A 23,520-nucleotide genomic window follows, 5' to 3' on the forward strand; every position below is an offset into this window, starting at 1 on the left:
GAAAACAGAGGGAAATCATGCAGCTGTCAGATTTGATTCTTCAACGGACAACACTGAGCCTCTTGCTAATCGAAACATCAGTGATGCGATATTCTTGGTGGTGATGCGTACGTCTGCTTCCTCCTCAATCACAATTCCGAGTACTGACATCATTCAAAACATGTTCGTTAATATTACATTCTCAGGGCGTATCTGGTACAGGCAAATCTACTCTCGGCGCTGCGCTATCAAAGGCACTCCGCATCCCATTCATCGACGGCGACGACCTCCATCGTAGCCAAAATGTCACGTGGAGAGCCACTCACAGACACAGATCGCCAGCCCTGGCTGGAGATTATTCGCAAGACGGCCGTCAGTAGCGTCGATCAGGGGCCGGGTCCTACGAGGGATGAAGACCAGAAGCCAGGGATTATCATAGCGCGCTCAGCGCTGAAGGGGAGCTACAGGTCGGCGCTAGGGGGTGAAGCTCTGTCGGAAGCAGAGGGGTCGAAGCACTTCGGAAAGCTTCCGACGCGGTTTGTTTATATGAAAGTTCTCATGGACCGGATGATGAAATGCCAGGGGCATTTCATGAAGGCTGCGATGTTGTACAGTCAGTTGAAGACGCTGGAAAGCCCTGAGAATGAGGAGCGGGTGGTGACAGTGTCGATAGAGTGGTCGACTGAGGACCAAGTGCGGGAGGTGGTGAGGGCTCTCAGCGATGGAAGAGAGCACATGACAGCGAAGCACTGATAAGTGTTTCTTTAAACGGGAACTTGAAATAAAAATTCAGTTCTTGCAGGTTTTTTCCTTGAAAAGATGGAATGACTTGTCAAGCTTCCTTCTGAAGAGGTCTGACTACTATGGGTAGCAGGAGACTAGCTAGGTTTTTGTTTTTTCTTCGTCAAGGACCTCAACATAAAGGCAAACATTAATATTATGTGTGGCACAACTAGCCATCTGTCGACATGTCAGCCCCTATCATGTGTGGCGCTGTGTGCTGAGCAGTGAGCGCTGATCGTCACCCGAAGAAGTGATTATTAAAGTTCTTGCTTCCAGCTAATCAGCATATGTGGGTCTTCAGCGCTGTCAGCTACGAGAGCTACGCGATGGTGCAATGTCCCGACCTTGTTGCAAACTCCTCATTGTAATTTAGATTCTTAGACATCCATGGCTATGTGCATGTGTCGATAACCCAAATTTCTCGCAGTATACATAGCCGTATCTAGCAGGAGTAGAATTATATCCTGCTATAGTTCCCACGGGTACCATGTCAAGGTCTCATCAATTCTCTGATGATCATGGGCCATGGCCACTGCCACTGTTTACATCACCCTCAGCGCTCTATTGATTGATGTCATTTGCAAAAGTGAAATACTGGGGTCAACAAGTCCCTGTGTTCACGAAAGTCTGTGTCTGAGATCTGAGAGCTATACCACACCCACATCTGACGCTGACGGGTGCCTAGGGTACAATCAGTGAACCGGTGAGCCACTGATATTCCCATATTTTTTAAGCCGAAATGCTCGGAACGTTCCTACACGCGACGTTATAAAACGATACAGGTACTACTTTTAAAGGCCACTTATTGTTTTGTTTCTCGTACGGACTTGATGAGTACCGCTCTATACGTCGACGCTGGCATTCAGGCATCCAAGGTACCGTGCGAAATTTGTGATGCGTCTCAAGGTTACTTATCGACCCCTTCATGATACACCTAGTACTGCAATGGTAAGGATTCTTATCGACTGTTTTTATAGTACTGTCTTTGACTGAACCAATCCAGTCGGAACATTTGCTGTTTTAGTTAGTGCATTGACTAATTTCTTGGGGGATGCGATGCTAATATCACCCAGATTTTTGACTATTGCATCACACTGGAGGCAGAGGTATGTGTAGTATGCCAATCACAGAATCCTTCAATGACCGCCGGAAAGTCCCAATGGGTCTGGCACCGAAAATGGACGTTTGTGCGATCCATATTTACCATATCGCGGTACTTGCCATTTGTTGGCATTGGGATGACATTTGCGGGTGAGCTACACTGTTGACTTGATTTTGCCGAAAATTGCTCAAGGTCAACGGGTAGCTGCGCTTCGAACACAATATTATCCAGGTGAAAGTGTGAGTTATGCCACCTCTTACACGCGCAAAGATTCATGACAACTGTGTAGTGTGTTGTGTATGGAAGAGTAACCACTGGTTAGTGTCTATAGTCGGCTGTGTGTCAATTTACTCATTCATCCAATGCTCAGCTTCGCACGTTCTGTCCATATTAGCCGCAGAAGGTTTGTAGTGTCTTGAATGAACCCTCAAAATTGACATGTCCTCTAGGATTGCTAATTACGAGGATATATGCTTCATGGAACAGCAAGCGTCTTTTGACATCCTTACTGGTTTTTGCTGCAGTCAGCCTTTGGTTCGTCTTTCACCGCGAAGACCTGATGCTGAACTACATGGCCAGATTTGTGTGGTCACCTCTTATATCCTCGCGGACACCAGTTTGGTATCTAATTCTACGAACACGGCCGTAATTTACTTACCGAACATGATCGAGGTTTCCTTACGTTAGTGAGGTGGTCCTCATTTCCGTGCTATTTATGCTCATTGTTGGCAGTGAATCCGGGCGACTGTCTTTTCTTCGTCAAGCGAAACAATGTCTTCGACTACGCCGTGCTGGGACTCTATGAACTGGGTCAGTTGTCTCGTCTCTCAAGATCCCTGTACTCACGCATGAGTCAGTTCTCTCCTGTTTGATGGTGTTCATCAGGTTCAGAAGATACCACGGCACCGTCGGACCACTCCAACGAACATTTTTCAATGATACCATGATGTATATGATCTGCATTATGAGTGAGATAATTTCGTTCCTCAACGCAGGCCCTGCTGATTTCTTAATATCAAGGCATGTCCGTGTTCAGTATCCTCTTGACCATGTTGGCTCCGGTGCGTTGTAGGAGACCTAGCTTGATCTTCATGCGCTTAATGTTGAGTACAGGATACATGGGTTTCTATTACAAACTCGTGAGTAAAACAACCAATAACCCCGAAGGGCACTAACATAATAAATATTTAGTCCACAGATCATCATTCACAGCGTCCTGGCCTCTCGGATACTTTTCAGCCTACGAGCAAGTGAAGGATGCTTGGGAACTCAACACGCATCGGGGGAACTTCTATCTGAGATTCAGTTCGCGGGAGGCCAGCTCTCGACGCTGAGAGTCGAGGATCCATCTGTGTAGTGCGAGGCTAGCACGTATGATCATGAGGGTCCTTTCACCACAATCCGAAAGTATGTACGGATATGTACTGCCATCTTGACGTACTTTCGTTCTGAATGAACAATAGTCCACTGGGGTTTGAGAAACATTTTGCATCATGCCGGTGATGCATGTGCATGATGGAATTTCGTCATCTGTGCCAGTGTGCATGACTAGAGAACAACAGCAGCCTATCCACGAGGCTTGAGTCAGACATAACGGAATCGGCGCAAGAATTAATCTCTCACTGGTATCAGTCGGTTCTAGATGAGAACTGTTGGTAGACAATCGAGTTACTTCTTTGCATCCCCCGCTGCACTGGAGTACTTATAGTATGTATGTGTGGCGCAACTAGCCATCTGTCAGCCCCTATCATGTGTGGCGCTGTGTGCTGAGCAGTGAGCGCTGATCGTCACCCGAAGAAGTGATGAAGTTCTTGCTTCCAGCTGGTCAGATAACAATGTGGGTCCTCGGCGCTGTCAGCTGTGAGAACAGAGTAGTGGTGTTGACTGACCAGTTGCTGACCAGCGCCACTCCGAGAAGTGATAAGGTGCTTATTTAGTTTTTCCAGGTAATCAGCGAAGTTCGATCAGTGGGTGCTCGTGTACACCTATTGAAATTACTCTGAGCTGTTATCATTTAATAACCCCTTGTGAGCCCTGGTGGCGTGTTGTTGATCAGATAAATACCCAGCATGCAGAGTATTTGTTTTGCCCCACCACCGAGTCACAGCACAGTCATAGCATAACCCTTGGTAAGCGAAAAATCCTTTGCACCAACGTATCTTTTCATCCTCACTGCAGGCATTTGTTCCCAGTGCACATTAAGTTCAAGTTGGAAGATATTCGCAATTTCAAGCCCCCCCCCCCTCCAACGATGCGAGAACTCGTCAAAAGTTATGAAGCATGGAACCCTACATCTGAAAAGATTGACCATGTTATGATTGTATGGAAGGAGAATGACAACTACTATCAATCTAAGCACCCTGAAACTCGGGCCACATCATTCGACCTCGACAGCCTTTCTGCTTCCATCCCCATCCCCATGCATATCTTCAAGGGCCATTGGCATCCATCTTTAACCGAATTACCTCCTGTGGCTCCCACAGACTCCTTTCTAAAGCGCCCACTCATACTCCTGGAAGATTACGACGACGGACAGGGCGGACATGACTCCCGGACACCTGGAGATGATCTGCTCAATGAGGCCAAAGTCTACGAAATCCTCAAGCAGCACGCTCACCCTAATATTTCCATTTACTATGGATGCGTCCGTGACGGTGATTGCATCACCGCCATATGTTTGAAAAAATATGGACGCACGCTTATGGACGCAGTCTGGAAAAAAGATCCCACCCTGAACCCTGCCGCAATTCTTGACGGTATTTCGAAAGGGCTCGCTTTCCTGCATGAGACGCTCGGTCTTGTGCATAATGATATCAACCCCGCTAACATCATGCTCGATGACGCGGGAGATGCTGTAATAATTGATTTCGACTCTTGCAAGCCGATTGGGGAGGAGTTAGGCAAAGCGGGGACATTTACCTGGACAGTGGAACCAATGCCGACCATCTCTCTTCCAGAAAATGATCTATACGGCCTTGCGCAGATCGGCGAATTCATGAAGGGAAACCGTTCATAGATGTGAGTGTTTGCATCATTTTCTGTGGTGCTGTTCATGACCGTCTGCGTTCTTTTCGCACCAATCCTCCAGGGCAAGAAGATCAATATGAAAGGTGGAATGAGATTAGAATGCTGTGATGCGCGCGGGTCAGCGTTTGCGCAACTAAGGTCAGGGAGGTGGCGTTCTATACCTGCTGTCCCAAGCGAGATTAGCACACTGGCGTTTCAAAGAATGGATTGTCATGGTTGAGAATTCTAGCGCGATACTAAGAGACAACGCACAAGTGGTATTCGCGCGGACAGTGTCAGTCCGGGGAGTTGTTTCAACCAGCGCACTTGCACCATGAATCACTGTGTTGAAGTCAGTTCTAGAATTTAGAACGACTCGCCGATCTGCATTCTGAAGAACAGGTGTGGGTAATGCTCATTGCCTCATGAGCCGGTCCAAGGTCTTTAAATCGCGCTCCAACGACATGAGATATCTAGTAGTAATATTGTGTGTATACTATGTATGCTGAGTGAATGGGGATGTGCTCTGAGTTTGTCTAAAATCAGCGAAACGTATCGAAAGCGGATATAAGTAATCACAAGTGGTCAACTCGAGCCTCCTGCATTCCCCTGTGCTGAACCCGAAGGAGGAGCAGCTCCAGGAGGCGGAGGCGTTGAATCTGCTTCCGTCACAACATGCATCTCTGCCTCGATACGTTCACGGGCGCGCACAACTTTTGACTGGAGGTAATGCGAGTGTGTAGGCGGAGCAGGTTGTTTGCCCGCTCTTGCGCCAGTTGCCGGTGGGTCTGGGGCTGGCCGGGGACCATTTACTTTGAATAAATGTTCATAATTCTGGCATGATAGTCAGTATGGTATGCAGTTGAAAAAATTCGACAGAGCAATACGAATTTACCTTCAACACTTTCTCAAGGGTTTCTCCTTGCTTTAGATTCAGAATGAGATGGGCCTCGTCTAGTGTCATGCGGTGTTCTCGGGTGAGTTTATCTGTCAAAGAGCCAGAGGTGGCATTCCGAACACCCGCAACATCTGATCCTATTGCGCCTTCCGGGGTGTGCTTTGCATCTGCAATTGACGAAACGAAAAATGTGAACACCGGGGAATTATCAAAGATTAAACGTTTAAGTACGCACTTTTGGCCGCCTGCTTTCCTGCTTCAAATAGTGCCTTCCCAAAAATTTGTGCACCTGTGACGAGAATTTGTATGATGATTTTTGGGGCCGACTGCATATAACGCCCTTCAGTTCACAGGTCCGACCCAAGAGCAGGAATGACTCACCATCACAACCCCTTTAAAACTAATAAAAAGAAATTAGAATGAGTAAAAATGGACCATAAGGACGCTGCCGCAGCGTCGCCGTTGGTGTGATGCAACAAACGAATTTCGTCGGCTACAAAATTACATAGAGTCACATGATCGATACTGTCCAAAATTTCTGCTAGGGCTGAATGTCATATGTATCGCGATGACCACTCCCATCTCATTATCTGCCTTAAGTCAAAACAAGCGGAAGCATCGTGTATCGGACGCAGACCCTGATGCTCCCAGGAAGAAGAAGAAAGAGAAGTTGAAACTGGACAAGGGGAAGTCCCGCACCGAACCTTCAACAAGTGAATTCCGAGTGACGAAAGCAACCATAACACTCTCTGTACCTCCTGTATTCGCCAGTAATCTACGCGCGGGCGCGGAGGAAATGTTAGATAGCATGATCATGCGGTGCGATGGTACATTTCTTAGATATTATATGTGATGCTGAACTGCATATGAAGATATATCCCGTCCCTGTGTGGTGTTCTCCTGGCTCATTCAAATTTACATTTCCTGAGTCCAACAGCGAGCATAAATGCCGACTGTCCTTTCTCTATCTGTAATGTCGCTTTCGATGCTACGGTCTGGAGCCCAAGTATAGCAATGAAACTCAGTATGTGCTTCGTCTGCTTTATGTCCTTTGAATCAAACAGCACCCTCCTCAATAGTTGGCAAAATTATTCTGTATTCCCCCGATCATGTCTCGCTGCTCCTCCACCGTACATTTAACGTTTCCATACCACGACATCACATTCCACAAGATGTTTGGGAATTCGAATACGGTCCTGCGGAAAATGATCCCGAGTATGGAGAGGGTGCTGTAGGGTCCTCTGTCGATAAAGAAGGGGATGCAGAAATGACGCAGAGTAATGGTGAGAAGGCGGAAGGCGAATCGGTACCTGAGGCGAACGGACAGTGGATACACCGTTTGACGGGGACGAAGCTCGGCGGAACAGATGGGTATCTAGAGTTCACAGTTATTGGGTGAGTTCACTGTCAGTTTCAAGAAAAGAAAGGTCGATCAACTTCTATGACAGAAAAACTGTGGCGAACGAAATGCTCTCCCTTCAGGGATCAATACAGCCTGATCCCTTCTCTGAAGAACACTCTGCTACACAATCAAGCAAGAGCTCCCACAAAAAACCTGCCAAATAAATTCGGATCGTCTAATGTGCTGTTGACTTCTGGAAGTGCCTGCTATGATTCTGCATTCGAGCAAAGCAGTTTAAGTCAAGCATCCATGCAACAACTGCAACGTTAGATTGCCTGGGACATGCTCTAGATACACAATCCGGAACCACTGATGCATAGGCATACAATGATGAACGTGACAAACGGGAGAAACAAATAGGACCTAATCATCATCATCGACAGCGGCAGGTGAATCCGGCCACTCGATGGGCTCGTCATCCACGTCTAGAGGCTGAGTATCCATCTGTACGTCTGATGGGTCGGGATGAGCTTGGCTATCTACTAGCGTGGCATCCTGGGTTTCTACATCCATGGCTTGAGAGTCTGCCGGAGGGCTTTCATTGGCCTCTTCGGGTGTAGCATCGACTTTTTTTCTTCGCTCGCTTTTCCTTTTCTGCAGGAGGTTTCGAAGGCAAACCAAAGAGCGTAGTTTGTCTTGAGGGATCCTTCTTGTCCTTTTCTTTTTCCTTGCCTTTAGTCGCTGCCGGACCTGTTCATCATGATTAGCAAGCGAAGACAAGAAAACCTTGTTTCATTGTTGCTCACGTTTTTCTGCGACCTCCACCTTGTTGAAAAAGCTCTCGCTCTTCTGAATAGGCTTGTTGAGCTCGGGTTTTCTTGCGAAAGGATTCTTCTTGACTTCTTGCCCAGTCTTCCGAGAGAATGGGTTGTCTGTCGTAGATGATCAATTTACGCACCCCAGTTTGAATAGCTATGCACGCACTAGGCTTTGGCGACGGCACCACGGCATCAAGCTCACCAACGGCCCGCCTCTTTACCTCGGCGTTGAATGCGTTAGATGCGAGGTCATCATCATTGTCGTCTCGTTTCCTCTTTCCCTCAGGAGACGTTGAACGGGAAGCAGAAGCCTGTGGTGCTCGCGAGCGAACTGCTCTGATCGCAGCACTAGACGCAGTGAACTCTGTTTGCTCGACGACCCCGGCAGATCGTGTCAGACCAGGTCTGTCGACCTTGGGTGGTGGGTTGAAGTTCTGGAAAGGCTTTGGTCGAGCCAATGGAGCATCCTCATAGGCATATCCCTGTCTCCCCTCCCTCGCCTCTTCTGCTGGTGTCGCGTTCTGTTCCCGCCATAGTTTAATTGCTTCTATCTTCTCCTGCAATCCAATGAGGCGGTAGAACTTGGCAAGTTGACTTGCAGCCGCGATTGAGTTTGGAAAATGTAACCGCTTGACAAGCTCAATCACACGCGGGGCCTTGTCCGCCTTGCAGGCAGCCTGGATGAGCTTGATCAATTGTTTGTCTAGTTCAACTTCGCGTTTGTCAATGTCGGGAGACGTTAGTTCATCACCAAGGGCATCGCGAGCAAGGTTAACGTATATTCGCTCCCGAGCAATACTGATCAGTCGCAATTCAGTCATTATCAATAAAAGCAGAGAAAAGGCGTACCGCTCTTCAATAAGTGAATCTACGGGGTCTTGATTACGGAATGGCAGGCGGACGGGAAGCTCTTGTATGAGAGGTCGAGGAAAGCCAGGGTGTTCTTGACGACCCTTGAGATGGAGTCAGTAACGATGGGTGCATCGAAGACCAAGCTGTCTACCTTGAGAATCAGACACATGAATGTGTCTTGACTCAGGCCAACAGGCCAATACGACTCGTCCTTGCCCTGCTTGCGCTCCAGCGAGCCAGTGTCCATGAGACGCGCCCACACAGCACGATTCGGACGCCGGTGATGTATCATAAGGTGTATGTATCCGGCAGAATCATATATTGCTGGGGCCTAGCACGCAAATTAAGAAGAGAGTGCCAATGAGGAGTTATACGTACCCCTTCATCCGTAGTTCCGATCCACCTCAGAGTATGACCTTTGGGTATCGGTAGTGGCTTCTCTTGAAGAACTTGAAAGTCGTCAAAAGAGATCAGTGTGGCGACCAAACTTTGGGAACCTGTAGGAGCAGATCTTTCAATAATGTATTCTTGAACAGGTCAAGGGCCGTACCATCGATGGTCGTTGCGCCAGGCCGGTGCACCACAAGGACATATTCCTCAGCAGCAGCCATTGTCACATATTCACCTTCTACGCCGAGGACAATTCTTTCCATACCAGAGCCGCTCAAGAACGTGAGGTCTCCAGAACTAGTCGCGATCACGATGTTCCCTTGTCCCTGGATATCACCTCCAGACGATGAAGGATCTCTCAGAGATCGCATTGGCCTCTCACCACCTGCCGCGAGGCCAAGAACACGCTGACCCTTTGGGAGGGCATATGTCCAATCTCCTTGCGTAGACCAAGTACCGTAAGGTTTAAATATTACTTGTGCCGGGTGATCGAGCTCAGGGGGACAAGCAAAGAGTGCGCCACGTTCACCTGTGCAGATATTAGGCTTGCTCGTGGAAGTGGCAAAATGCTAACCAAGAGAGCCAAGGTCATATTTGAAGTGATCGGTGAAGTGGTATCCCTTGCGGGTTGACCGGTCGTGGAATTCGACATTGACGATGTGATGAGTATCCTGGTCGGTCACCTCAATGACACCAACCATATTGTACGCTATGCTGAAATAAGTATGAGTTGCGACATGTCAAGAAAGGTGTCTTACCAAGGTAACGCTTTTTATTTTCCATAGGCGTTGATCCTGGTTGGAAAGCAGGTTGAGCCTTCGTGATGCTCACTGAATGATAGTTAACTTATTGTCAACACCTCCCGGCGATATGGGCTCACCCATCTCCTTCACGAATCCATCACCTGCGCGCGTTGCTCTTACAGCCTCAGGCTCATCTTCCATCCCATTGCCAAGGTCATCGATGATCCAGTCGTCGCCGTATGTGTCACCCCCCTCCACATCAGCATCAGCTTCTTCACCCCACAATGGGGGAGTGGACTTTCGCTTTGTTGTCGTCCCTTGAGCGCTGCCTGCAGCCATTTGGCGGACGGGATCAGGAGAGCCTGCAGGAATTGCATCCCGCCACCGAGAGAGAACACCTTCTGTATCTGTCCATGCTAAGAGGTTTTCTGTAGGTGAGAAGGCGATTTGAATGGCGAATGCATTTGGCGTGCCCGGGTGCCTGCGGAGAGTTACGAATGTTGCAGAGAAGACAAACACAAAACTTACTTCCAAAGCACCTGCTTCGTCTGCACACTCCACACTAATATCTCTTGGTTGCAAGCGCTGGCAAGGTATACGCCATTGGCTGAAAGCGCTAATGCTGTTGTTGCACCGACGGTATTTGGATCAGATAGAGACCAAGTTTTGGTCCATGTGCTCCTCGAAATCGCGACAATTTCTGATGAATCGTGAGTGACAGTGTGACTTTAATGCTCCGACCACCGACCATGCGTTCGTGATGCTGCAAAGAAATATTGTCCTGACGGATGCCAAACGGCAGAGCAATCGTGCATGAATTCCGGAGACCTCGTGGAGAGTCAGCAAAAGTCTCTGCGAATGAGAAGAATGATACTCACTCCGGATCTACCACTGCGGGTATTACACCATCAATAACATTCTCAACCTTGGCTTCAGCATCAGATATATTCCATGCCACTATGGTCCCATCTGAGCTACTTGTTGTCTGAGGGATTTAAAGTCATGAAGAGAGTAGCAGCATGAATTTTATCAAACGCTCGTACCAAAATAGAGCCAGATGGATGCCACGTCGTCTTTCGTATGCGTTTCTTGTGCCCTCCTTCCAGTATTATCATATTCGTTATTTCGTCCAAATCAATGATTTTAACTGAGAGTTCGCTGGAGTACGCGAGAGCAGTCAGTACACACGAGAGCTGACGCATGCATAGACGCACTCAGAAGCGACAGCAACGCGCTTGCCAGACGGATCCACTGCTAAAGACCTGATCGATGCTCCGGCACCACTCATTACAAGTCCATCGAACTGTGCCTTTCCAGGAAGGTACTTTCGCACCTCAGAGTCGTGGCCTCCAGAGAGCCAGAAGTCTTTCTGTTTTCCGGAGTCAGCTCAGATGAATCCAGGACACATGAAGAGCCACGCACGGCAGCGGCGACCGTCGTAATTCCCTCATCAGCTTCATACGCAGCTTCTGGTTCTTGGTCCTCCCCTTCATCAGTGTGCCATATTCGCACTAGGGTATCCAAGCCTCCCGTATACGCAATCCTAAGGAAAGAAGGTTGGGTCGGCGGCTCTGGTCTAAAACCCACTACTTACTTCCCGTCACGCGAGAACGTGATACATGTCTGTCCTTGCTGATGTGCCGAGTTGCTGATCGCCTTCGAAGAGCTTGCCATCGTGGCTAGTCAGGGATTCAAAGTGCAGGGCTGAGGACAACGCTTCACGAGTTCCTTGTACGAGCATGTGACGCAGACGCGGAGGTCACGATCACGTGTCTGTGTGACAAAGCGTGCATAATTAATGGTCGTGGCTTCCATACGGTCACTCATTTCGTTTACCGATTATGCACAGCACATGCTTCCTAGTCTTTATTTATGGCAATACAAACAAAACGATAATTGTACAACAGTACGAAGTAGACGCTGGCATAAAACTGCCATAGATGATTAGAACATGGAGAAGGCCATCATTGCCCCAAACATCGTATCCTTATAGTGCGAAAGCCGTCAAGTAAGCATTGACCGACTTCTATTGCTCCATCTCCCGTGGTTGGCAGAATAATGAATGCAGTGGGCCACCAAACCAAGGGGCAAGATTCACCTCCGCCAAATTAGGGAAGAGGTCGCTGAGGACAAGAGCCACGACCAATGGAGAGCTGATCAGTGAATTACCGAGGACAAGCTCTTGCAGACCATCATTACGAATACCATTGCCGGGGGATGCGACGTCTATGCCATCAGGCTGCGTGGTATCGATGACAAGAGAGAGAGAGAGACCAATTCAGGGCAAAGCCGAAGCACGTTGATGAGTCCATGGAAGGTAGGCAGCGCAGTACTCTCGGGGTGGTGATAACAACTGAGTCTGAAAATTTTGAGCTTGGGCCGTGGGTTTACCAGCTCGCTTAGTTCGTCATCGGAGATCGAGAGGGTGCATGCTGTCTCGATATCGAAATGGGTTAAATTGTGAAAAAGTCGCAGTGGGCTGAAGTCACTTGGTTGCGCGAATATAATGTCAAAGGTGTTGTATAACTGTTCGCAGAGTTTTATGGTCTCGAGAGCGTCTTTGTCGCATCTTTCTAGGAGCATACCGCAGAACCCGGACATAGAATCGGATTGCTGTCCGAACACGGTGCTTAAGGCGGCGGTAAAATGCTTTGTTTGAACGGTCCGGAGATAACATAAGAAGTCTGTTATATGGTGGAGTCTGGGAGCTCGAAGGCTCAAGTAATCTAGATGTTCAAAACCAAGTGATTGTGGTGACAACCCCGTGCGGCGGAGAAAAGTCGGCGCTACGTAAAGCCAAAATGTCTTCAGAGACTTTAGCTGCGTAACGTGCTTCATCCCTGGATCTTCAAGGTGGCAGATAGTCAAGGCGGAAAGCTTTTTGAGCTGGCATATCACATGTGTCAGGACGGGCGCAAAGTCACGGTTCAACTTCGGGTCATCCATTTGAGGTCGAAAGTAAAAGTAGGTGAGATTAGGACATGTGGTCCCGATATTGGACAGGATGGACTTCAAGACCGGCGAAATTGAGGTAATGCGTAGATCCAAGGAAACCAGGGAAGGCACCAATGCCATACGTAAGAACTCGATGGCGAGGTGGATTTGATTGGCATTCCAAGTCAAACTTCGAAGATTTAGAAACATGGTCGAGGGTGGATAAGGGTAGGCTAGCATTAGCATACGAAGATGTTCAAGAATGAACGATGGATCCTTAGATTGTGTGATCGAGCGCACGCGCGACGCGTATTTACGAAAAGTGTCCCAGGCTATGGTATCGATGGGCTTGACCAATTCTGCACAAAATTACTGAGTAATCAGCCGCGCGCGCAAGTATGAAATGCTTACCACTTCTCTTCGGAAACTGAAGCCCCAGATATGCGTTGGTAGACAGCTGACGAAAGGCTCTAGGAATGGAAAATTCCTCCATAAGGCATCAAGTGCTGGACCTTTAAATGTGCGACATGTCAACGCAAGACCAGGAAGTGAGCTACGATCAGTGTGCCAGCTGATCTCTTGCATAATTTCGGGAATGCGCAGAGCTCGATGCATGAGGTTGAAAACGGAAATACAGATTCGAGGGCGTGATGAAAAAGAGAGCTGGGATAGGTGAATGGAGTAGGAGTACTCGGTGCGATGGCTCTTTAAAGACAGATTGCGCCACCTGGTAAATTGCAGTAGAAGACTAGATGAACACGAAACAGAAAAGGTCGCCACGCATGAACCATGTAGGCCACATGTGCATAGGTTCGTGACAAGCACTATCGACGGATAAGGGTCATTCTGAGTCCATTTCTGTAGAGGGCATTGAATGCAGTGACAAATGCTATTGAAGTAAAGAGGTGCTGTATAGCACAACCGGATGGTGGCGGGGAATGTACGACCCAGCGCCAGCATGTAAAGCTGTCCTCGTCACTTGAAGGCTGGAGAGTAATCAGTTCTACTGGTGATGCGGATACTAGGCAGTACTTGACAATTGTCGAGTGACCGTGGTCGTCGTGAACAATATGGCTGGTGTGTATTTATAGATGGGGTAGGATTGAATTCGATCGATATATTCATTACACAGAAGTTGGCGCCAGGCACCAAACTATGTTTCTGTCAATTTGCCCTTATAGTGGAGGCTCAGCGCTCAAAGCCAGTTGACTCTGAACGCAAGAGGTGCTGTGATGCCGAGAGTGTCACCTGCAAACCAGAGTCGACCAACCGCATGCACGAAAGCGTCGTGGTGCAGGCCATAAGGCGTGCTGGGTGTCCAAGCGACAAAAAATACGATCAGACACCTCAGAAACGATGCTACAAAACTCACTGGGATGTAGGTTCACATTGTTGAACAATGTTGATGCATATCCATAGGCTCGGAGTACACCGTGTCACAATCACGTGATGTTGGTCGAATCCATCTACGAAACTTTGATGCCCGTGGAATCTATTCGCGTCGCCTCCATCATCATGAGCGCGCTCCACTTCAGTCCCTTTGATGTTCCACTCTGACTCGGGCGCCGTGTGCCCCGTTGAGACTTGGAGCTCTGGAGATCCACTCGAGCCCCTTTCATGCCCTGCAAATGTTTCATGACTAACTCACACACGTTGCCCCACAATAAAATCATTATTTATTGCATGATTAAGAACACTGTGGCTGGCAACTGGATGCTAGTATCTGCCCACAATGGCATTGCACCAGATGGAAAACTGAGACCGTGTATGTAGTACATTCACTGTCTTCACTTCTTCTGACCTGGCATACAGTCAAGGGATACACTAATCATGCGAGAATTCATATTCATACTACTGGACATGAGGTTGCCTATCCGGACGGGCGAGTTTGAAGTGCCGTCGTCTCGTGGAACCACCAAGTTGTTGAGGTGCGGCGAACGCTAAATGATTCTACATTGGTGCGGGGTGCGGTGATTAGATTGGCAGCATCATATCATTGGGGTTTTATTCAAGGCCCGATGCACCACTTCATGATATTATCACATGCATGATGTGACACTACCTACATTGTGGGGCAGGAACGGATACCATCTCTCCGAGTCGATCTCGCCCTGGTGATCCAAGCACTGAGGGGTAGTATATCTAGCACGAATGTCATTGTCGTATGTCGACCAAGTTCCCCGCTCCCTCGCGTCCGTCCTCTCGTAGTATGACCCTGGTCTCAGACGACCCTAGTTATTGGCCACTCATCAATTCATATCGTATTGGCAGCTATTTTGCAGGTTCGTGAAAGCAGATGTTGACGCTGATATCTCAATCTAACCTTGACTGTGGTTTCGCAGTTGCCGCCTGTGCTGGAGTGACGTATGATTGGGGTGAGCATGATAACATTAGTAAATTGCTCATTTCATACAAGTATTTCCAGCCCTTACACTTGAACAAGAGGTATGTTGATGCTATGACCGGAGCCGCCATCTCGCTAAGAATGATTTTTTTTAGGTCGAACTGGTCTGGGTGAGCAGAGTTCCACGTCAGAAGAACAACGTTGATTTGCGACAGAGGCAACGTTGGTCCCTCATGACCGTCCTCTATCTGAGTGTATGTATCTTGCCTGTTGTGAAGTTGTACTGACTTGACAATAACCTAGGTGCGCTATCTTGGAGTATTATATATCATGTATGTTCAGAAGGTCAAATAATTGATGTTGTGCTAATCGGCCATCTCTCACACTCAGCCTCGACATACTGGGTATGTCTTCTCACTTTGAGATTGTTTGTTTCTTCTGACCTGCGGCATACAGCCAGTATTCCGGCGGTCTCGTTGACAGATGCAGTGGGTCATCTTCACCGATGCCTGATATTCCCCTCCAATTGACCGCGGCGCTCTGTAGGGGTGAGTGTCATTATTGACCAGCTTCTTCGTTCACTGTCATGAATTTCACAGATGTGAGTCTGTTTGGAGTGTAGGATCCACCCGAGCCTGATAACTAACTGAATTTTTCAGGCCGGATAGTGTACATCATGTGGGATTGTGTGAGCGTTGTGGTATTCCCAATGTTGTGTGGTGAGTTGTGCAATTACAAGGCCTGTGATATTGAGTTGACCGAAACATCTTGCAAGTCATCATGATCGCTCGGTTACATGCCATGTATCAACGATCCAGAAGGATCCTGATACTTCTCGTCGTGGTGTGCTTGGCTGTCAACATTTTCGACGGAGTGGCCGCCGTAATGACAATGTGGTATACTTCAAGGGGTACGCTTAATTTTGAATGGAAAACGTGCATGGGGCTCATTGATGAATACCAGAGGAACTCGTTGTCTCCGGCACCCATATATGCGAGGCCACTAGCCATCTGCATGAAGTCATAGTTCTGGATGGCATAATTTGGATACTCAGCCCTATATGGGAGGTCCTCGTACTGTGTCTTGCAGTCTGGATTGCTGTAAAACACTTTCGTGAACTGCGACAACATTCGGCAGGAGGGGTTATCAGGGACTGTTTCGCGGTGTTGATAAAATCTCACGTGCTTTATTTTGCGAGGTGAGCTCATATTGTAAATATCGTTCCCTTTTCTGCTAAATGATTGAACGTGGTAGTTATGTTACTGGGTCATGCATCAACCTCGTTTATTATTGGTCCCCAACGATTTCAGCGGTATGCCAATCTTTCACTGACCTGTGCATGCGACTACGGTTCATCATTTCTATAGAACCGATTTTCCCTAGCAACTCAGCTTTTTATTGGTGTTCTTCAGATTTTGACAGTCGTACAGTCCTTTGTGCTGGGACCACGCCTCATCCTCAGCATTCGAGAATATAACGCTAAGCTCGTGGTCGACTCCGACACAGCAACCGGCATGACCTCAATCGCTTTCCAGGAGCGCGTGCATGTATCGACTGGCAGTGGTGTGTAGCACAGGAGATACTTGATGAAGTTGATGAAGTTGATGGTAGTCTGGTGCTCTGTAGGGAGCAGGAGAATTTACTTTGTTCTTGATTTCAAGTTTCGTCGTGGTACTTATTTATTTGGTGTTGCGAAGTGGATTTTGCAAGCAGACATGCGTTCTTGGCAAATATCTCGTTGTAATATGTATTAATTTTTTTCTGTTTCGAAGAACGTTGAAAGAGACAGGACGAGCTATTGAGTCCGAATGCGATAGTCATTATGGAGTGGCGTGAATATCAATTTTTGGTTCTACGTACATAGTATCGGTGCACACGCACGGGGAGTTCCCACAGGGTGAAGTCCGCTCTTCACTGGGCTTGACATGCTTGACACTCCGCATATGTGGCTGTGCTACATACTCATCATCAGCAAAACATCCCAAACGATGCAAACCCTCTGGCTGCCAGTGCAAGGCATACAAGTGCCACATTCTCTACAATGTCATGACAGACTTGTACGTATCGATACAAGTCCGTGCATGCGACCTCGTTCAATGCATACTCCTCTAAGCCTTGTTTGCATTTGTATACTCCTACAAGTAGTGTTTGCATTTACATTCTCGCACATGCCTGATTGCATTTGCACCCTATGGTAGACCCTTGCATGGGTGATGAAATTCCTACCAGCACAATATGTATAATCAATCAAAACATGGCAGTAATATTATCGCGCTTGACCAATTTAAAGCACGGTTACCTAGATCTCGAGTTGTGGCATGAAAGTACATCCGTTGCACAGGTTGGACTGGATTAGCACTAGAGAATCATAAGCCAGCTTTCGCACCATCTCTCACAAATTGCTACCCCAAGAGACTCCAGGATCTACCTATTGAACATTGCGCAGCATTATGCTGTTGGTAAAACAGGGCCAGCTTTCCCACTTTAATATTGCTCAGGATATGTTTACAAATGGTCAGTCATTTGGCATCTTCACCGGATGGTATCTTGTACCACAGTTGTTCGGAAAATATAGTCTTATGAGGTTCACAACATCCATGGTGAAAAGTCTTCAACAATTCAGAAGATATAGTTTCGTGAATTTGCCACATATATGGAATGAAGCCTTCACAGGTATAACATGTCCTTGAATATTCATGCTTCATATTGTGTGGACATTGGCTGATGCGGCATCGCAAATATAATTGGTATCACAAGTAGTTTCACTTGGATTTTGCTGGACAAAGTGCACAATTTAATCAGATAACACTACGAAGTAAACAAATGGATCTTTGTGTAGATTTTTACGGTGTAGAGGTCTGGCGCTACAGATGTTCAGAAAATGTGCATTTGTGAATTGGTTATATTGTCGAAGCTAAGTTTCCATTTGTATTGCAAGCAGTTTATCATAGATCTCGCCAGACGAGGTGTATAATTGAGCCAGACTAGACCATCCAGTAAAACATTTAACGCAGGGATCTTTGTTCCGATCTCGGAATCAGATACATTTCAAAAAAAATGGGTTGATCGGATCAATTCAAATGCAGCATTACATAGCCAATATAATTTATTTAGTTTGCACTAGTACTACATCGCACAATTGGCCAGATATACAAAGTAAAGTTACGTGTACATCATACTAGGTTATGAGTCCAGGACAGTTCAGGATTCACAGAGTTCATTGGGAAAGTGCTCATCGGGCAGTAGACGTCATAGCCACTGACAGCCGTTCGGTGTTCTGGGGTCGATATTCTGACATATTCCTGCGCCCAAACACTTTCCTGTTGAAGCAACAATGTTAAGCTAATGAAATAGAGATGGACGCTACTTACTGATTCCACCAAAATAGGAGAGTTTCCACCTCCTTCGTTGCTTCCCGTGAGGGACAAAGCTCAAAGTAATCAACCACGTTGTGATAAAATTCTTCGTGGTCGAAGTCATCATCCACAATGCGCCATGATCCAGCACTGGATAGCGCAAACCGTAGCTGAGTCATCTCAGTCAGTAGTGAGCGCCTGGAGGTAGTAGATCATACCTGAACTGCTGTGTACGCAATGGCCCTGGGTTGCACTGATTTCATTCGTAGTAGTCCCGCAACATCATGTCGTGTACGCCTCTCGCCTGTGGTCCTCTGGCGCTTAGAGAGATTCTGCACAGAAGCGAACCCCAGTGGATCATCAGCTGAACTGGGAGACGTGAATATGTGCTTGACTGCCTGCGATCTATCCTTAGTACAACAACAATAAGATGTAGTATTGTTGGGTGTACGCACCTTCACAAGCACTTCGCCTTTGAACAAGCCCTTCGTAGGGTTATTTGGGTCATAGTGTCCACCCTGATATAAATACGAGGGCCAGGAGTAAGACGTCACACGGTAGTCAGGGTGGCAGTTCCGAATGGCCTCTCGCACACTGGCATATTGATTAGCAATGGAGTTTCTCAACGATGAGGACTTACATAGTATCATTCCAGTCGTAATCGACGGGGCATAGCAGTTTTCCAGTTACGTCATGGTAAAATCCACGATAAGATTTGTCACGGTGTGAAATGACAGGGTTTGGAGTCGGGCTGGCCTGCATCAACCACGAAGCCACAGCGAACTTAAGGCTGGTTGTATCATCCCCTCTCGCTGCATCAGCACTCCGATTAAGCTATACACAACACATGAGTTAATGGATGTGTGGCGGTGTAGTCTCTCACCTTGCTATACTCGCTAGCCAGCTCAGAGATGTCGGCTGAGGACTGCATGAATTTTTGCACTGATGGGCACCAAATCACCAGCTTCTTATAGGACCTGTACCGTCTGTTTTCTCTAATATCACAAAGTAACATCGTCATCAGCTATCCTCATGTACAGACTGCACACCCACATTGCGGAGGATTCAAAGGATCCAGCATCAGAGTCGTCAGTAATATCAAGTGTGACACGCCGGTCAAATTCTGCAACCAGGTCTTCAATGGAGTCTATAAGACACACAAGCCTTCGAATAACACGCCCTTCAGGAACCTGGCTTTTATTGTAGTAAATAAGTAGTTTATAGTGGGTTCGTGGACGTGGCACATACCTCTTCCTTTCCGCAGGCATACTGAGTTCAGCATTTTGCTCCTCTAACATAGCGATACGCCTCTTCAAGGACGAAAAGGTTTCAGCAGGGGGGCTAGCACAAGGTGTCAAAGGTGATAGTGACATCAGGTAGATTTGATGAGGAAGGTCCGCTGCGACTGAGCGGCCTGTATTTAACCCTTCAGGAATAAATCATCTCAATCAAGTGAGGGTTTTGTTGGTAGAGATCTTAACGTAAAACTTACCTTCAGAATGCTCCAGTTTGCATGTTAAAATTGAGCAATGATTAATGATTGTCCAGGAATTCGCTACTGATCAGTGGAGTTACATTTTTAAGTTGAGATGGAAGAAAGCCTGCATACATTCGGCGTCAGTACCTTAGATGTGGTCGAGATTTGAATGACTAGCGGTTATTAACACTTTGCGCTCATTAATAACTTGAAGAATGTAGAGTGGGAGATCTGCACTAACTTGATCTGTGTAGTCCAACATCATGTGGAAGTTACTGCCACGGGCCTCATACCTTGTGATATACCATAGCTCGCAGAGTGAGCCATGAGGGAAGTGGTAGCTTGTTCGTACATTTCATACATTGAAGAAAAATCTGATAGGCTCCCAACGAAACAAAAAGAATTTGTGTGACACAGCTGTGACACAACCCCCTGTGTCTTGCACAATTTATGCTGTGTATGTGAACATTCACCGCATCAATTTCACCTGGCCCCACTGGCGCCACGGTGATTCCTGCTACGTCAGTCAATGTTCAAGAACCTTATTCAAGTCTTAGGCGCAAGATCCAGTATGAGTTAGCTCTATTTTCTGGTCGGATCTGACATTGATGATCGAGGGTGGTGGTATGTTGCGGACTTGACTCTGATCGTCCAATTCAGTAAACATGAGCGCACATCATTTGCAGGGTGCATGCATGCAGCAAGTCGGAAGACTTTTTGTTCAATCTCGTATGGCAGACACAGCATATCAATGTCAGGTCAATGTTCGAATATTCACCCGCTTGGACTCGGAAATACTGGTTAGTTTCATGTGTAATCCCGACGCCCACCTTGATGTCATTCAATTCAATTCACAGCTTCCGACTCGGAGTCGATTCAATGCGGATCTTGTATCAATGACACATTCCCGATTGGAAATTCCACTACATCCTACCTAATTGCACTAGTGCAGGGCCAACCCCGCAATGCGTGCAAGCCTAACCACACCTGAGCGCTGAGCCGTCAAAATCATCATATCAGCCTTATAAAGGCAACGTTCCACTAAATGATATCATTGTGGTGCTGTGCAAGCCGCTGTTAGTTTTGACCATCACCGGCAAACCTAGTACTACTCACATACTCATTCATTGCGATGCCTTACTATGATCCAGACCAAAGCTCTGAACACAGCTCACGAGGCTCAGGTTACAATGACGGCGCATCAGAAATCCTGGGAGTTGAGGACAAACATCGTGGCGGATGGCGCTTTCCAGCCAATGGTCAAGGAGCACCAGCGGACTCGCAAGGAAATTACGTCTACACCAGTGAACCACTGGCAGGTCCCGGTGTTCAAGGGGCTTTAGATTCTGCAAAGTCGCGCTCACCATCACCAAAGGCACCCAACATTGCATCACTGGCAGGAGACGACTCGGAAAATCATGCTAGTAACCAGGTGCGTATGCCGGTACCATTTCATAAATTATGAACTGACACAAAGAGGCTCGAAAACCATGTTTACTAGCATCCTGTCAATATCCCACATCATAATTTGAAGCGTGCACTGTCAGGCAACGAGTCAAACTCTGATGTGAAATCTGATGCAGTGAGTCTTCTCTTACTCCGTTGATATAAATCATCTACTCACACTCGTGCTCAGAGCCGGCACTTCGCTGACAATATCACGAACTCCCTGCCCGTGCAACCACCCACCAAGAAGCGGCGGGTCATTTTGTCTGACAGTAAAACTATCAGCAAGGCTGCGGATAAAGTGGATGAAGTCATAGAGAATCGAAAAGAAATCGTCGCGGTGCTTCGGGAACAGACTGCTGTCCTGGCACGCCTAGTATGTGTTCTTGAAGTCGTATTCGGTGATACAATGGACGTACCACGGTGGTCAACACTGTAAAATCATATTGATGTATTATATTGTTCATATCTCCTCGGTGTTCGCAATGACTGGCACATCTTCAGACCACGTGACTAAGAGACAAAGTTCAGGTATGGCGAAATCACAACAGAGCGGGTGTAGCAGTCCAGCGGCCTCAATTTGCAAGCCTATTCTCATTTTATATGATTTATGGTTTCAGTTCCATGACCATCTAATGCTTTCCAATGGAAAGCGGTGTTAGCAATGACTGGCACATCTTCAGACCACGTGACTAAGAGACAAAGTTCAAGTTCAGGTATGGATCACCCGATCGAAAAGCTCTTATCCTCCGCCTCAACCCCAATCCCACGTGGCTTGTGGACAGTGCAGATTGAACACACACCTTCTACCCTAGCCCTTTTTCCGAGAAACCATTTGAAAAGCTCTGGCTGGATAAGGTTTCTTGTCGAATACAGAGACTCGTATGTTGGACCTTGGGTGTCACACATCTAATGTTTTCCTTAGAAACGGACCGTAGGCATGCCCAGTCGTGAGACATAAATAACACTTCTAAGAAGCGGGATGATCTCATATTACAATCTGAAGTTGAGTGAGGCTCTGTGAGGCTTTGCCGTCAAATTATACCTGGAATCGCCTACTCAGTGGCCTTGTCCTGAGCGACGGTCCTAGAGCGACTTTAATCAGGCTCGTTGGGTCGATCCGAAACTTGAAACGTGACGGAGGTTCTTGATCTTTTAATTATTCCTAGCCGTGCCCATTCTCTGTGATGTTACAAGTCCATAGTACTAATGTCACCTATGACTCTCAGTGGTACTACTTATCGACTCATGTTAAGACTCGTGCAGTACTCCTTGGCAAAAAGCAGCTCGACATCCATATGGACCGAGTCTGAGGGCAAGTCCGCGTATGGAGACCGCTGAAGGATGGGCAAACCCTCGGCAAGGAACTTTTTGTAGAAGTCCTTGCGCGTCTGCTGACACATGAGGACACATCGACTGCGGTCATCTTCCATTGGTCTGCAAGCGCGACCCATCATTTGTAGGACGTCCATGACTGGGTAGTCGACATATCAATGCTCTTTGCCCTCGTAGTATTGCACGCCCGCTATGATCACCATGTAGCTTGCGACGGGTAGACTCCATGCAGTGTCCTGCAAACACTCAGTTGCTAGTCAGTAGAAGGGGTCGTGGAATACAGACCTTAGACGCCACCAAAACTTGTATTGCTCCAGACTGGAATAAGCGTTCGACAATGTGCTTGTCTTTCTTATCAAGCACCTCGTGATAATACCCAATGCCATGTTTCAGGCATTCGACAAGACCCTTCTCGTTGATGTAGTCGAGGTCGGGCTGCAAGTCGGCTTCTTCAATATTCAAGAAGCGATCGGGGTTACTGTCTGCTCCGCAGTGGACCAGCAAGTCGTCAACCGTAAGCCGGCACTGGCGTCTTGATGGGACAAATATGACAACAGGTTTGGTCGGTGAGTGCTCAACAATAGCGAGGTAGGCAGGCTTAGACATGGAGATCATCAGGGAAGAGAAATGAGGGACGGTGGAGCTTTGGAGATGTATATCCATGTCCAGCGGCCTCGAGCTGCAAAGTATCAGTGAGTGGGCCGAATGTCAATTA

The 23,520-nt window shown here is 47.5% G+C and overlaps 10 protein-coding genes across 10 annotated transcripts; 5 read left to right on the top strand and 5 right to left on the bottom strand.

The window, feature by feature from the left end:
* The first annotated feature begins 153 nt into the window (after window positions 1–153).
* Window positions 154–1,227, top strand: DEU56DRAFT_394690 (uncharacterized protein). The gene is made up of 2 exons (XM_041346004.1): window positions 154–986; window positions 1,039–1,227. The coding sequence occupies exon 1, from the start codon at window positions 283–285 to the stop codon at window positions 730–732; it is 450 nt and encodes a 149-aa protein (XP_041207907.1). The 5' UTR covers window positions 154–282; the 3' UTR covers window positions 733–986; window positions 1,039–1,227.
* A 361-nt stretch (window positions 1,228–1,588) lies between these two features.
* DEU56DRAFT_807374 (uncharacterized protein) lies at window positions 1,589–3,416 on the top strand. The gene is made up of 15 exons (XM_041353392.1): window positions 1,589–1,637; window positions 1,701–1,710; window positions 1,766–1,785; window positions 1,836–1,868; window positions 1,917–2,013; window positions 2,069–2,103; window positions 2,154–2,181; window positions 2,235–2,267; window positions 2,314–2,387; window positions 2,444–2,546; window positions 2,597–2,674; window positions 2,722–2,832; window positions 2,885–2,925; window positions 2,978–3,003; window positions 3,056–3,416. The coding sequence occupies exons 1-15, from the start codon at window positions 1,593–1,595 to the stop codon at window positions 3,219–3,221; spliced, it is 900 nt and encodes a 299-aa protein (XP_041207908.1). The 5' UTR covers window positions 1,589–1,592; the 3' UTR covers window positions 3,222–3,416.
* Window positions 3,417–3,966: 550 nt separating this feature from the next.
* On the top strand, window positions 3,967–5,145 carry DEU56DRAFT_888104 (kinase-like domain-containing protein). Its single transcript, XM_041356234.1, has 2 exons — window positions 3,967–3,993; window positions 4,057–5,145. The coding sequence occupies exon 2, from the start codon at window positions 4,116–4,118 to the stop codon at window positions 4,878–4,880; it is 765 nt and encodes a 254-aa protein (XP_041207909.1). The 5' UTR covers window positions 3,967–3,993; window positions 4,057–4,115; the 3' UTR covers window positions 4,881–5,145.
* A 71-nt stretch (window positions 5,146–5,216) lies between these two features.
* Window positions 5,217–6,256, bottom strand: DEU56DRAFT_888107 (protein transporter). Its single transcript, XM_041356235.1, has 4 exons — window positions 6,150–6,256; window positions 6,004–6,094; window positions 5,766–5,935; window positions 5,217–5,704 (listed from the first exon to the last, which is right to left on the bottom strand). The coding sequence occupies exons 1-4, from the start codon at window positions 6,150–6,152 to the stop codon at window positions 5,456–5,458; spliced, it is 513 nt and encodes a 170-aa protein (XP_041207910.1). The 5' UTR covers window positions 6,153–6,256; the 3' UTR covers window positions 5,217–5,455.
* Window positions 6,257–6,286: 30 nt separating this feature from the next.
* On the top strand, window positions 6,287–7,589 carry DEU56DRAFT_394789 (uncharacterized protein). The gene is made up of 4 exons (XM_041346005.1): window positions 6,287–6,587; window positions 6,641–6,792; window positions 6,848–7,163; window positions 7,217–7,589. The coding sequence occupies exons 1-4, from the start codon at window positions 6,337–6,339 to the stop codon at window positions 7,332–7,334; spliced, it is 837 nt and encodes a 278-aa protein (XP_041207911.1). The 5' UTR covers window positions 6,287–6,336; the 3' UTR covers window positions 7,335–7,589.
* On the bottom strand, window positions 7,575–11,623 carry DEU56DRAFT_394792 (WD40 repeat-like protein). The gene is made up of 17 exons (XM_041346006.1): window positions 11,508–11,623; window positions 11,336–11,456; window positions 11,128–11,282; window positions 10,957–11,071; window positions 10,792–10,898; window positions 10,662–10,741; window positions 10,442–10,613; window positions 10,051–10,394; window positions 9,929–10,000; window positions 9,745–9,879; window positions 9,331–9,699; window positions 9,159–9,277; window positions 8,932–9,111; window positions 8,778–8,881; window positions 8,095–8,726; window positions 7,917–8,042; window positions 7,575–7,860 (listed from the first exon to the last, which is right to left on the bottom strand). Exons 1-17 carry the CDS (start codon window positions 11,585–11,587, stop codon window positions 7,709–7,711), a joined length of 3,063 nt encoding a protein of 1,020 aa, XP_041207912.1. The 5' UTR covers window positions 11,588–11,623; the 3' UTR covers window positions 7,575–7,708.
* Window positions 11,624–11,820: 197 nt separating this feature from the next.
* Window positions 11,821–13,655, bottom strand: DEU56DRAFT_807389 (uncharacterized protein; the record flags this gene model as incomplete). Its single annotated transcript, XM_041353393.1, has 4 exons — window positions 11,821–12,152; window positions 12,188–13,206; window positions 13,276–13,574; window positions 13,606–13,655. 4 exons carry the CDS (start codon window positions 13,653–13,655, stop codon window positions 11,940–11,942), a joined length of 1,581 nt encoding a protein of 526 aa, XP_041207913.1. The 3' UTR covers window positions 11,821–11,939.
* A 4,768-nt stretch (window positions 13,656–18,423) lies between these two features.
* DEU56DRAFT_913353 (uncharacterized protein) lies at window positions 18,424–19,920 on the bottom strand (the record flags this gene model as incomplete). Its single annotated transcript, XM_041357508.1, has 8 exons — window positions 18,424–18,511; window positions 18,563–18,717; window positions 18,766–18,945; window positions 19,003–19,141; window positions 19,188–19,381; window positions 19,431–19,542; window positions 19,601–19,741; window positions 19,796–19,920. The coding sequence occupies 8 exons, from the start codon at window positions 19,918–19,920 to the stop codon at window positions 18,424–18,426; spliced, it is 1,134 nt and encodes a 377-aa protein (XP_041207914.1).
* A 1,236-nt stretch (window positions 19,921–21,156) lies between these two features.
* On the top strand, window positions 21,157–21,909 carry DEU56DRAFT_756647 (uncharacterized protein; the record flags this gene model as incomplete). Its single annotated transcript, XM_041350052.1, has 3 exons — window positions 21,157–21,456; window positions 21,526–21,606; window positions 21,661–21,909. The coding sequence occupies 3 exons, from the start codon at window positions 21,157–21,159 to the stop codon at window positions 21,907–21,909; spliced, it is 630 nt and encodes a 209-aa protein (XP_041207915.1).
* Window positions 21,910–23,051: 1,142 nt separating this feature from the next.
* DEU56DRAFT_737706 (P-loop containing nucleoside triphosphate hydrolase protein) lies at window positions 23,052–23,486 on the bottom strand (the record flags this gene model as incomplete). Its single annotated transcript, XM_041348604.1, has 1 exon — window positions 23,052–23,486. A coding segment is annotated over one exon (435 nt), but the record flags the coding sequence as incomplete, so codon positions are not given.
* Window positions 23,487–23,520: the final 34 nt, after the last annotated feature.

This window comes from Suillus clintonianus (genome assembly GCF_016758775.1).
Source record: "Suillus clintonianus strain FC179 chromosome Unknown DEU56scaffold_41, whole genome shotgun sequence".
NCBI lineage: Eukaryota > Fungi > Basidiomycota > Agaricomycetes > Boletales > Suillaceae > Suillus > Suillus clintonianus.